The sequence below is a fragment of the Falco rusticolus genome, chromosome Z (genome assembly GCF_015220075.1).
Source record: "Falco rusticolus isolate bFalRus1 chromosome Z, bFalRus1.pri, whole genome shotgun sequence".
Taxonomy (NCBI): domain Eukaryota; kingdom Metazoa; phylum Chordata; class Aves; order Falconiformes; family Falconidae; genus Falco; species Falco rusticolus.
Genome location: NC_051210.1, coordinates 61,723,454 through 61,737,426, shown reverse-complemented (window position 1 = coordinate 61,737,426; position 13,973 = coordinate 61,723,454). Strand labels below are relative to the sequence as shown.

General features: G+C 38.8%; 1 protein-coding gene across 1 annotated transcript in view; it reads left to right on the top strand.

The window, feature by feature from the left end:
- Positions 1 to 6,546, top strand: part of CWC27 (CWC27 spliceosome associated cyclophilin) — a 114,396-nt gene extending 107,850 nt beyond the window's left edge. Inside the window, exon 8 of the mRNA XM_037372643.1 lies at positions 4,881 to 6,546. Coding sequence (XP_037228540.1) covers positions 4,881 to 5,043 — 163 coding nt within the window. The 3' untranslated portion in view covers positions 5,044 to 6,546. The remainder of the gene's footprint in view (positions 1 to 4,880) is intronic.
- The last annotated feature ends 7,427 nt before the right edge of the window (positions 6,547 to 13,973 follow it).

The following is a 13,973-nucleotide window of genomic DNA, read 5'->3' as shown; positions in this document are numbered from 1 at the left end:
TTAAATACCAAATGCTACAGAAGGGTATGGGCTTTCATGAGTAGTTTAGCACAGCTCCAGTACTAGGAGGTAATGAGACAAAACATACTCAAGGAGGCATGTTATCTGCACACATCTTTTATTGTGGTAGCAGTGGCTGTGTGAAATAGTGAGAATTGAAGAGATGAATCCAGGGTGAGACTGTCTATAGCAGTTACTTACGCTATCAACTCTCATTGCTGCAAGAATCGGAACGTACTTAAGTACTTGCGGAAAAAGTTACGTTCCTTTTCATGATCTGTAGTAGAGGAAAAACTTGGATTACAGGACTCCTTTGCGTGAAAGGAGGGATGATGGGTTATCTCTTAGATGAAAGCAAAAACAAAGCTGGATATTGAGATGGGGCAGACAGAAACGAGGGGACGTGCCCGCAAGAGTCATGTTACCCAGAGCACTGAGTGATGGTTGCAGATTTCATTAGAGACATAAACATATTTCCTCTCTCCTGCTGCACTGTGTTTACAAAACTATTTGTAAAGCACTTGGACACTTGTGCAAGGAATGGTGACAGGAACCTGAGCCAAGAAGCTTGTTTTGGTTGTAGCATCTCAAGTCTGAAAAAAGGTGAAAATAAGATTGGATGTTATTAATGTATTTCATCCTTCAAGATTGCCATTCTTTTATGGTTTTTACATTCTTTTTGTCTTGTTCATGCTCTTGTTCTCTTGATACAAAATGTTCTATTCTCAGTTGTCATTTGACATTTGTCCTCAATTCATTTACATTTTGGTCAGTCTCTTTTTCTCATTCTTGTCTTTTTTTTTTTTTTCCAGTTTTTACCTTCCTCATTTTATCTTTCTTTCTGATCTGTTTACTATCTCTCAGTGTTTCTCAACTGTCTCTCCTCTTCCAATGCCACCCGCTAATCTGCTGGAAGTGAAAAGAGTGCCAGAGAGTTCATTCTTCCAGAACAGCCAAATTTTTTTTTCCTTGGAACAGAGATCTCATTTGCTTTGTTCTGTGGATTCACTCATCTGTAATTTCATCTGTTCACATGAGCTACATTTCTATCCACTGCCTACATATCATGAGGGTGGTGGGAGGACAGTGGTGTAATGTTTCCTACATTAATGCTTATGTAGTTTAACATACACATTTACAGTATTTGGAGGAAAATTTTGGTGGCAAATAGAATGTAATCTAAGGAAAGCACTAGTGCTCCACTACCTCTTACTGTTGTTCTTTTAAGTATATGGTGCCTTGGTGATAATTGAGAAAAATAGGTGGCATCGTACTTGCAAGCAATGTTGAGGTCAGAAACAAATGGTAATACTAGCAGTTACAGTCCATACTGGTGTCTCTTTTCTAGACAGGCTGTACAATGCAAGAAGCAGCACTGAATTTCCTACACAGGCACTCCTGCTTTGTTCATTTTAAGCATCCTGATGGAGAGAACCAGTAACTTCCATAAAACTTAGCAACAATTTGCAAAATTATGTTATTATAAATTTTATAGCAATGTGATTAGTTGCTTACTTAATTTAATCTGCATTTAGAAACAGCATGTAATTTTTACCTATGTTCTGAGTACCAGTTTAGCTACGCTGTAACTAGTGCATTTTTAGTAACATACAGTTCTGCATCTAAAAAGTGAAAAGCTGTTTATTACTTGTTCTTGATGCCTGCTGATTGCAGAAGCAAAGGGTATATGACCAGCTGCCATGTTTTATACAGGCACCTCCAAATGAATCATGGCTAAAACTGCTTAAGAAGTTACTGCCTCTTAACCAAAAGCTACTACCCCCACAACAGACTTGACAGAACATAACTTTTGTCCACACCTGACAATGATTTACTGCAAAGCTCAGCTGTTTAAAATGCTGACATAGGTGAGTGTGAGGTAGTGTCCCAGGCTCTCTGCTGAAGTGGTGGAGACACCAGAGGGCATGGTGTGTAGAGTCACTTGTGCAAGGTTAAATGGACAGCAAGTGAGCAGGTAGCAAGCAAACAGCTGTGTCAGTTTGGTAAGCCAGTGTGGAATTAAGCAATGCAGCTTTGTACTTTCATTTGGTTAGTATAAAAATCACTGACCTGGAAACCTGAGCTTCATCAGTAGTGCAAAAGCATAGCGCTTCCTTGCTGTTGCTGAGATTCAAAATTATTCAGTTACTGACTGCCAATTCAGTTTCTCCTGAAGGGCGGCTCTGGAAAGGCCAGAGCTGTTGTGATACCAGACTTGTGTTTATGCTGCATTTAACGTGACTGACACCTAACAGCCAGCAGCTGGTGTATGGTTCAGATCCACTGCATGGCTCATGCATCTCAAAATCAGAGGGATTACTCTATGTTGTGTCTTTGCTTACAAGTATCATCTCACTAGAGCAGTTCAAAAGAACATGACCAGTCTCCTTAATAAACTGCTTGAGTCTACCGGGAGAGCAATGTGTAGGTGGGTTCATTCTGTGATGCACAGCTGGAAATGCGGTGTTGCCTGTACTAGACTATTGAACACGCAGCTTAATTGTGTTGTAATACTTGAATGCTTTCTGGTGTGCTGAAGTTTCTCTTTCAGCTTCAGTTGCATTGTCTCACTTGTTACCTCCTAGAAAGTAATCAAACTGATCGCCATGGTAATGTATGAGTCACCATAGCCTATGGACATATAGGAGCTATTCTGCTGGTAACTGTGAAGGAACAGTCTCATTTACTGACTTGAAAAAAATCATTATCTGAGAATATCACTAGGCCAGGGGAGTATCCATGTACCTTTGAAATCTGTGCTGTCTCTGAAAACATTCTTAAATGGATTCAGATATTTCAGTCTTAATGTTTGAAGACATTTCATTTGCAGAATACAGAAGAGAGCCAAGTAAGGAATGTCCTTTAATAGCACTGAAGGAAAGAAGTGCAGTACAGCAGAACTGCTGCTCCCCCAGTCCATGGAATAGGACAACAGTTGAAGTGTAGGATGCTCTCATCTGGCTGGGGTGCAAATCAACCCTCTCCAGAAGTAAACCCATGCTTATTTTGGTTTGCAGCAGTATCTTGAGAAAAGAGGTTAAGAAACTAATTTTGTGGTTACTTCTAGAGAAAGTCAACAATTTGCACACGTAGATATTTTAAACACAGAATCATCAGTTTTGGCAAGCTATTTTATTACAACTGGTTTTGAGCAAAAACAACCCTAAGGCGCAAAACTTCTTTTTTTCTTCCGAGTTTTGCATAGGAGAACTGACAACCTTTCATACTTCAATTTTTGAAGAAAAAATGTGTTTTAAAGTTATATGTCTCACTCATTTAAAATTAACTGTCAACAAGCAGTGATAAGCACAGGTTGGTAGGTTCCTGCAAACCAGAGATCACTTTTGCACAGTGATGCAGAAGCATGACTGGGCAGCCAGCTCCCCAGTGAACCCAGGAGCATGCAGAAAGGAAGAGAGCTATAAAGCAAACAAGGAAAAGTCTCATGCAACCTGTATTTGTGGACTTGCAGCCCTAGCTCCACGCTTGGAAAATTAAGGAAGTCAAACTGTTGTTGGAGGACCCTGAGTAAGATAATTGTAAATTCCAATAATTTATATAGAAATAATTATTAAATACTTCCTCTGCTCCTTAAAAAAGGGAACAGTTTGAATTGGTTTAGGAAAATACTATTAAGTATGATTTACCATTTAAATACATGCAAAGCAGGTCTACCTGTGAAGATGTTTGACTTGTGAAAAATAAGCTTAAGTTCACATCAGGAAAATATTTTTTAAAGCCTCCACCAGTCTGTGTTTATTTTGCTTTATCTGTGAGATGCTGCATCTGAAATTGATTCTGGGAATATCAAAAAGTTTCTTAATATTGTTTATTTTTAATCACAGCTGGGAACACCTCATTGGAAAGTTATGAGTAGGAGTCAGAGACTACGACTTCTTTCAGCTTCTGGGGAGAAGTAAACATTGCTTAGTCTGAATCTACTGCATCTAATTTGCAAACTACCTGTGATGTGCAGTGTGACCTGACCCAAGAATTAGAGATGTATTTATTTTTAATTCCTGTTATTTGTATCCTGCAAGTGTGCTGTGGCACACTTTGAAAACCTGAGTTGATGAAATGGCTAAGTGCGACTACACTTCTATGTACATTCATATAACACAGTCTAAAACCACTCACCATCTCTTTAGGACTGTATTTTAGTTCATACTAGGATAATGTGATTTGGTATGTGTTCTTAAAAAAAAAATATTTAAATGCTCATCTTCAATAAATCGAGAAGAATATGACAAATGCAGAAAGCACGTTAACTAAAATAAATTACTTCAGTCCCTCCACTGTGAGACAATGTTTTTCTAATTAAACTACAAATATGCAATCATGAGTCACTCTGATGGTACATTATGTTATTCTGAATTGTAGATATGACTAGAAAAGTAAGTTTTGGTGTTTGTAGTACATATAGGGTTATAAACTACTGAAGGTTTTACACACTAGAAACAACTGAAGTATTTCCATAGGACCGGGTAATATGCAGGCATGCTGACAATGCTTTACAATAAGAGATCTATGAAACCCACACGTCAAGAATCAATTGCTATGAAAAGTCTCAAATTTTGGTTTTAGGATTTTTCTAAAGCATTCAAACGGATCCCATACAATCTATAGCTTTGAGTTTTGTCAGGTAATAGTACTATGTTGTAATCTACAGTAACTGACCTGGTTCTCCCTCCCTCCCTTTCTTTACGTATGAAGATTTGCACTAGGGCTCATTGAAAAACCTAATATGGGATCTCTTACATGTTGCAAGGGACTGATAAGGCAGATACTCACTGGCCACAAAACTTTAGTTCTGAATATCATAATTGCAGATCATAACTTTCTGTTCTTTCACTGAGTTTGAGCTATGTTTTATTTTGCAGGATGTCACATGTACTTCAGTTTGAAGATAGAAGCAGAAAGGTTAAAGATGCAAGCATGCAGGATGAAGACACTTTTGAGATCTACGATCCACGGAATCCTGTAACTAAGAGGAGAAGAGAAGAAAGCAAGAAGATAATGAGAGAAAAAAAGGAAAGGAGATAAAAAGAGTGTAAAGCCAGCCAGAGCTGCCTTGAAAAGTGACTGCAATAAAGTACTGGCTCTTTTGCAAGCTGTAGTTTCTAAAAATATCACTGGACAAGTGTGAAAAGGAATCTCTCTCAAGAACCTGTTGTGCAGTTTTGAAGCAGAGCTATCATTTGTTTCTTAAGTTGTGCAGTCAAGTGCTTGCAGTGCATTTATTATCCAACCTCTCTAAAGGTTTTTAGAATTGTGTATTTTAATAAAACAGCTGGCTTGATTTTTTTCTGTGTTTTAATTACAGTAGTTACTGTTTATTCAACATGTGCTAATCAAAAAGTTTTCAAATTAATGAATGAGAATTTGTCTAAGTAGGAGTGAAATTAGGAGGCAGAAAACCCATCTGCAGGCTTTTAAGATCTTCTGAAAGTATTATTTTAATTATCTGTTTTAAAGGCACATGAATGTTACAGTGGTAAATGCTACCTGCCTGAAGCACTCTGTCACAGAATTAAGATGGTGCACTTGCAGAATTCTGTAAATGGTCCCGGCTTTCTTGAAACTAACAAAATTTAATTTGAGAATTTGGTTATTTTCTCCTTCTTTTGAAATATGTATTCCAATACAAATCCCTGCTTGGGAAGCTGGGATAACACGCAATCTGAGGAGTGTTATTGCAGTATTTGGACCACATGAACAAAAAGAGAATCTGAACATACTGTAGTGGTTGCTTAAACTGTTGCAATACCAGAAACATCCCTCTGGTAGAATTATCACTGCAAAGTAGCTGGTAATGAAGATTGGTTTGTTAATTAGTCCAATACAGAAGTGAAAAAAAGTGATCAGCTCATAAAAAACATAACCCTTTTTTTTAACAGTGATTTTACTGGTTTTTGTCTGATCTTACTGATTTTATCTGAAAATGTACAGCTCAAGTTTCCAGTTTAAAGACTTTCCACAGATTTTTCATCCCCGGATGCTAATATTTTTACAGAAAAAAATGGGAATTCTCAGTGCTCCTTACAGCATTTCTGATGCCACAGAAGCTTGAATTACCCATATGGGCAATAGCTGAAGAAGAGTGAGTGCAAGTGAGCAAGGTCATTAAAAGGTACAACCCGAGGAGTGTTTGGCTGATGTTGTTTTTAGAACAAGTTCAGTAAGGTATGGTGTCCTTATCAAGCTGCCACTGCCAAACTTCTTGATAGGGTCTGAGGTGTGAGATACATAAACCTGCATCGGTGGGTTAATATGGCCCAAATGTCAGAGGTTAGATTAATACAGACTATTGCTTTAATGCATGGTGCAACCTTTGAGATAAGAAGAAAACTTGGATGTGTGATGTGAAATCCTGTATAAAGCTGTCATTATCCTCCTCTTAGGCTGAGTGAATTATACTGTTCCATGGTGTAAAGAAGTTAAGAGGGGTTACATTCTTAAACACAGCCGTTCAGAAACTAAGTTTTTTAATCATTAAGTCATTTGCCATCAGGCTGCTATTGGTGAAATCAAGAACATCTCATGTCACGTGCTGTTATCTTTATTCATTGCTTTGTGGAGAAAATTTTAAAACTGTTATTACAGGAAATGAGCGTATCAAAGCCCCATTCTGATGAGGATAGGAGAGAGGAAGAGAGAGTGAGCGTGTGTGTGTGTGTTGGCAGAAGAGGTCAACGTGGGGAAAGCGAGGGCTGGATCTAGAAAGAAACTTGACCATCAATTCCAGGAGACAGCTACTGCCTCTGTAATAGAAAAATGTTCTAATGACATGTTTTTCCTGTAAGCTAAAGGAGGATGCATGACTCAATGAATGGGCAACTTGACTAACACCCCTTTTAGCTGAATCTTTTTGCCAGCTACCTGCAGCAGCTCTGTGTGTGCTGTATTACACAATTCCAATTTCTAAGCACTAGACGAGCACAGGGAGAAAAGCTTAATGCCAGGTTTAGGGCTCTGCCCAGTAGGAAGAGGTCTGAAAGGCTGGACCTTGCATACACAGGACTGATAATGTCACAAGAACAAGAGAGCAACTATCTTGACATTTTCTTGATAAGTGAAGCATGTACTGAAAATCAGTGAACATTTTTACAGAGATAATACTTCTTATGTAATTAATGCTGCAGTTGAAACCAAATGTGTTGCCTGTTTAAGCTCATTCTAAACACTACACTGTTACACTTTCTGCTAGGAGAGCACAAGGGCTGGACCTGGTGGAAGGATGTTTACCCCAAGCAGCTGTCTTTTCTGTGTCTTATCACTCTAAGCGTTAATGGACATTTACTGCATTAAGCCAGTGTTCCCAGTAGTAAAGCCGGTATGTGCTTTGCACTAAGGCTGGCTATCCGGGTACAAAAGAGGAAAGTTTCTGGAAAGGAAGCGGGGTTTGATGTCACCTTTTTTTTAAAATGAGAGTTGGGACCAACATTCCTGGCAGTTTGCATTTTGCTCTGTACCAAACCCATATGTAAGGCTAAGGATATTTGGATTAAAATCTTTCAATTTCATTTTGATTGTGAATGGAAAATCCACTTTACCTTGATGGGGACAGCTGGAAGTGCCTAGCCCTGGATGTTTGCGAAGGTTTTTGGACTACTTGAGTCTAAAATCAGTCCTGTGCCACAGGGGCTTGGCACAGAGCCTTGTGCAGGCAGAACTCACCATGAGGGAGCATCAATGAGAAATGCTACAAACAGACAGATTCAAGCATTTTTTGGTTATCAAATCTAGGTGCTAAAAATACTTCATAATACTTCCCAGGAATATAGAGCCTCTAAACATTTTTTAATAACTACAAGTAATTGTTAGAAGTGATACTAGTCTTCAGGGCCAGTCAACCCTGCATAGTATTTCACAAGGTGTTCATTAAATAAACTTCTCTCAGAGTTCTCAGTTCAGCTGTTTTAATGTCATTCAATACTTCTTCAAGAAAAGAAAAGGATCTGCCTTTATTCCTTCCGTAGGGAAAGAACAAAACTATGCTTGTAGTAAAGAAACCACACCTATGCAGTAAAGTTACCTTCCATTTTTAAGGAAGGCAATTTTAATAGGCATCCCTGTTGTTACTTTTTCTTCCTACAACCAGTGACAAAACTTTCTTAGCACTAAGGACTGACATATGCCACACTATGGGAACATTAGACATATGTTAAAACTATCAGGCAGATAATCTCAGCTAATCATCTGAGAATCACTTAGAAATGGACTGAAGTGTCTAAATTTTATTCATTTCACTAAGGCAAAAGTAGTTCTGCATTTCATTTAGGAAATGTCTAGAGCAAAGTTAAACCCAACACCAAAAATTAAGAACCTCAAAGAAAGAGGCTGATGTGGTGACAGTTGTCTGAAACAGCTAGTTTGCAATGTGACAGCAAGCTCCCATGTGGCCAGTAACAATCCTGTATGTTTCCCATACTGCTAGGCTAGTAGAAGCATCTTTTAACTCAAACCAATTTCATTCATCACCTGGTGTTCCTATAGTTACATTAAATGTAGAATCCTACAGGGTTGCAGTATTTTTAATACACTGAAATACATACACCTTTTATTTGTCAATAGTGAAAAGCATGTGGGAAATGCAATGTGGGCATGCGTCCCCCTCTCCAAGAAGCAGAAGTCTTATCCTAGGTTATTGGCTGAAAACTGAAGGAACAATTGGTTTTGTGGCTGTCGAAATAATTTTTTCAATGGTAGTGAGATTTTTCACTGAATATCTTTTCTTGAATCTTTTTATTAAGCAGCAGCCATGTTCCACCCTGGTGGCTAGCACCTCACCTGTCTGTATAAACTTGAGCAGAATGTCTACATAGTTGTAATATAACATCTAGGAATATTTGTCTATGCACTAGTAATATAAAACCAGTGTTTTGACATTTGAAGTTTCCTTTCGTAAAAGATGCTATTTTTGTGCACAGATCACTCAGTTTGAAGATGCACACCACAGTGCTGGTATGTAAAAGATTTCTGTGAAAAAGTCAGTGTTTAAAATGTCAGGGTATCATTCACTTCCTCCCCCCCCCCCAACCTGCTTTTTCATTACTCAATTCAATAAAAATTTTGTAAGTCCAAACTATGACTGAATTTTGAATTAGAGCACAAAGGTCAGGGCTAAATTAAGTGGCAGCTAAATTGCAGTTTCAATACATCGGCTTTGCTGCCAGTACAGTGGGCCAGTGTTGACAAACCATCTGTGAGACAGAGTCCTTCCAGTCATGCCTGTCTTCCTTTAATTAGAAGGAATTTAACTTTCCTAAATGAAAAGAAAGGGTGGGGGAAAAGTATTTGGTCCCTGCACAGACCATTCTGTTGGTAAAGTGGACATTTTTGTTTCCAGACCAGCTGGATTTCAAGTAGTTAGGTCCTTCTAGGCCACAGCTGGTAATAGCAAGATCCTCCAGAACAGCTTGAAGGTTTGCCTTATGAATCCTGTTGGTGACGCCAACAGCTAGTACAATGTACCCTTTCTGCTTTGGAGCTAAAAAACCGCTGATTTCCAGCTGAAGCTGGTTTAATTCTTCCAAAGAGCTGCTACACCTAGGCTGCTAGGGGCATAGTCTGCAATGCCACATTACACAGCTTTCCCTGAGCTGCTGGCTTGCAGCATGAGCAGGTTTGGGAAGAGGTTGTCCGCACAGTCTCCCCCAGTAAAAGAGTGTCTGAACTCCAATAGTTAAAATAACTGCACACCAATGTTGTCTGTTTTTGTCTAGAGGACCTCAAGTTTGCAGGAGCCACAGATATGTTTTGGCAACATAAAAACTAACCTCAGACAGAATGGATAGCTCCAGACTCTGCCTCATTCTGGCAGAGACATCTGCGTCTGTCATTACTTAAATGATGACAGACTTGGATGCTTAGAAGATGATGAGGGGACTCCTGTGTGTATATTCACAGTAAAAGATGCAGGTATTTGCTTACATCTTTCACTGTAACAAGACATGAACGGATCATACAGTGGCTACATACAGCACAGAGGTTGTGAAGTTAGAAGTGAGACCACATCTCCTAGTGTAGAGTTTTAGACCAACTAGGAATATCTACCAAATGTCACCGAGTAAATCCAAGGGGCTGAGCACATTATATAGCCAGGACATACACTGGAAAGTCATGACACAGAAATTCCTTGAAGAGAACTGGGAGCACTGGTGACAAGCATCCGTTGCTACCCTGCAGCGCAGCCTCCATCTCCCTGCTTCTCCCTGCTAGCCAGCATACGTGTGAAGTCATGCAGGCTGAGTGGGGGGAACTGCCTTACTGCAGTGCTGTTGCTGCTCCTGTGTCCTCCTCTTCCAGCACCTACATCACCCAGGCTCAGCTCAACAGCTAATTTACCTTCCCTCAGGCAGCACCTTGGACTAAAAAGTGCCCTGAGTGCATGCTCATGTCCATCAGCTCTCATCCCATTTTTGCATGTAGATGGTAATCCTTTGATAACACATCCTGCCCTGCCAGTACCGTAAGCTTGATATATCCCAGTCTAATGCTGTACAGTGATTCCCCTTCAGCTATCCTGGTCAGACATGCTACATTCCAACTTGCTAGTCACAAATTCCTCATGCAGACAGACAGAAACCTCACACTCCCAGTGGGGCACTCTGATCGATAACCTCCACTCACAAGATCTGCAAGGCACAAGGGGCAGGTGGCACACAGCTTCTCAGTGGCCAACTACCTATGACCTCAGCTGCTGTCACAACAGGATAACTTCTTCTGAATTCATTTTCTTCTACACTGTACTGTGAAACAAATACTTTTTTTTCTTGAGAAGTTTTATCTTCCACTTCAGTATCCATCACAGATGGAGTTTTCCATTTATTTTACACACCTTCTTTTCCCCTTTTTTTCCAAGAACGCTTTCACATGGCACAAGTTTCATTTATAAGACACAGATTGGAAGCGTATGTTTAAAGAGCTACTAAGCTACTGCACACTTGTGCAGGTCTGTCTTACACATCTCACACAAATGTGTAAGAATTGCTTTTTGCCTTCCAGACTTCACCACCACACTCTCATCATCATACCTTCCCTGTCAGCCACTGTTACTGAAGGGCCAGAGGAAGAATTTATATCATCCTCCTCCTCCTCCCTCTTTTGAAATGGATAGCTATTAGGTTTATAGCTAGGCTCTGCCTCACTGTCCTCCCAAACTATTTCTATGTCTCTGTGTACTTGGCATCCCAGTGCAGAACTGAAGAATCTGTACAACCGTAGAAAAGCCAAACTTAAGCTGAAGCTGCATTATATTTTATTATGTGCATGTGTAGTTTCTGCACATACTAAAAATGAAAAAAAACCCTGAAGTCAAAGCTTCAGTGAGTAGAGTTATAATTGATATTTTAACTTTATTATGGTTAAAACACTTTCTCTGTATATCTCGCTTTTTTATTCCTGAAACACACAGCAAAATAGCATTGTACCAAAAGTACTTTCTCTGTTCATTCTTGATCCTACCTTTAAGTCGTGCATAAAGAACAAAAGCTGGAAGCTGCTAGAAATACCTAATATGCATGACAAACTGACATTAGTTAACTAAGTTTGAAGTATCTGCTACTCAGAAAAATCTGACCACAGAATGAGGATCTTCTGATTGCAGCCTACAAATGGTATCTGATACTCCTCTGGAAGCAGTAAAAACCTCTGAAAGCTAATTTGGGGGAAAAAAAAATCAAACCTTTTCTTTTCCACTTTTTTAAAATACGAATTGGTTGATAGTAGTAACCTTCTACTCCTAAAGCACCGTTTAAAAAAGCACAAGGCCTACCTTAACAACTCTAAATTTACAGACATGAAGCTACAAGCATGACAGTGCCTTCTAAAAAACAAACAAAAAACCAAAACAACAAAACAAAACAAAGCAAAACCAAAAAGACCCACAAACCACACAAACAAACAAAACCCCCTATTCTTAAACCTCAATGCATCAGAAAAAAAATGAGGGGTTTTGCAATTTTATTTAGTGTCTCCAGATCTACATGAAGCAATATTGCAGTGTGGGAAAGGTAGAGGGAAAATCTACTGTTCTTGACTTAGAAGATCTCTTGGAAAACAATGACTGATACAAAGAGCTTTTACTATGGTTCCTATTTTTAATTTATTAAATACACTGGCTATGGAACAAAGCAAGATGCAACAGTTGTATTCCTCAGTCAATGGGAGTCACAAACTTATAACTCCGCTCCAATATTCGTAGGGTTATTTAGGCTGTACACCTGCTCCCCGTTCCGATCTGTTTGTAGTAGTAAAAGGGCACAGTTACAGAATAGCCCTAGGATAGCATTTCGTTTTGGCAGCTTCATTTTGGCAGCCATAAAGCATTAAAAGCTGAAGCTCTTTATATTGAACAATCTGGAAGATCATGTTTTTGCAACAGCTACTGAAAACTCGGCTCAAAAACATGTTTGCTCTTCTTCAGAAGTAACTTCTAAGTCAAACAGATTTTAATGCAACATTGCATTCAGAGGATACTTCTTGCACCTCTTGGACCAAGTGCCTCCCTATGTTCTTGGCAAGCAGTCAGAGACACTGATTCATACAAGTTCACTTATGAACATACACTGATTCAAAAATATTTTTCCTATTTCTTCTTTTTTGTAGCTTTACTGTGTGAATGGCCTGCATGATATGACCTATATTATCAGGTATTGTGCCCTTCTGCCTCTAAAGTTATTTCACTGGAATGGCAGAGAATAACAGTCAAAATATGTATAGTAATTAAAAAAAAAACAAACCAAGATTTCCATTACAGCTACACTATAATATCTCTTACATTTAAAGCATATACAAACCAAGGGATACCATACATTAAACACATTAAGCACAAGAATTATTTCACATGGTAGAGCATGGGTTGATGCCATTCTTATGAACTGGGATAGACTTGGCAACATGGCATAGTAAGCATGAACATCTGAATAATGATTCAGGGGGATGAGCTGGTAAATGGGATACTATAATACGAATCTTTGCCCTGGAGAGTGGGAAGACAGTTTTTAAGATGATTGACCCTTGAGGGGAAACAGAAATATGCATGTTTTAATAGAGAGCAAGATAATGCCATCTAAGGCACCCAAACAATCAAGTTATCTCTGAATGACACAGAACAGCATTTGAGAGAGCTGTAAAAACATGAGGAAACAATAATTCTAACCCGACTGTTGCAGGCTTATTTATATTTGTAATGTAGGCAGAAGAGTCTCCTTCCAGTGTTTCAATAATCATTTTATTTTACAAAGACAAAAATCATTGGACAGAGAAATCAGTAGCAATGTTTGCCTTTCCCAAACAAAGAATTTATGTAAACATCTGCAACTGAACACCCCCCACCCCCCCCCGCAAAATCAAACCAGCTTACTTCAACCTTTAAATCTAATGCACTTTACTTGTTTTTGTTTAATTTCAGGTGGTTTCACTGCTACAAGATGAGACTTCATATACCGAAGGGACCAGAATATACTACCTCACTGTCATATAATTTAGGCTCAGTCATACCTCAGACAATATTTTTACAAGGTCACTTTGCAAAAGTATGTCTAGCCTATCCAAATGACGGTATTATTTTTGCCAAAGGTTTCACTTTGGGGATGGAAGTATTCCAACTACTGTTTAATAGGCTATATGGAGAGGCTAAGAAAACATCATTTGTTGCACACACAGCTTATGTGTATAATATAGAACTAAAGAGTACAGACTGACCATTGGCAATATAGCCTAAAACTAGCTTTACTGAAAAAAGCCACAAAAGCAATGAGATTTTGAGTTTTCCTTTCTGATATTATTTTTGGAATTCCTGAGCTTAACCAGAAATATGAATGCACAAGTGAGAAATACATCTGAATTCAGTAGCTATCTAGATTTTCAAAATGCAAAAAGATATTTTTCAGAAGATAGTTTATAGCCCGGGTGTACGACTTTTTACAAACAGACAGGACAGCATATTCTCAGCTACAATCTTAGGACAG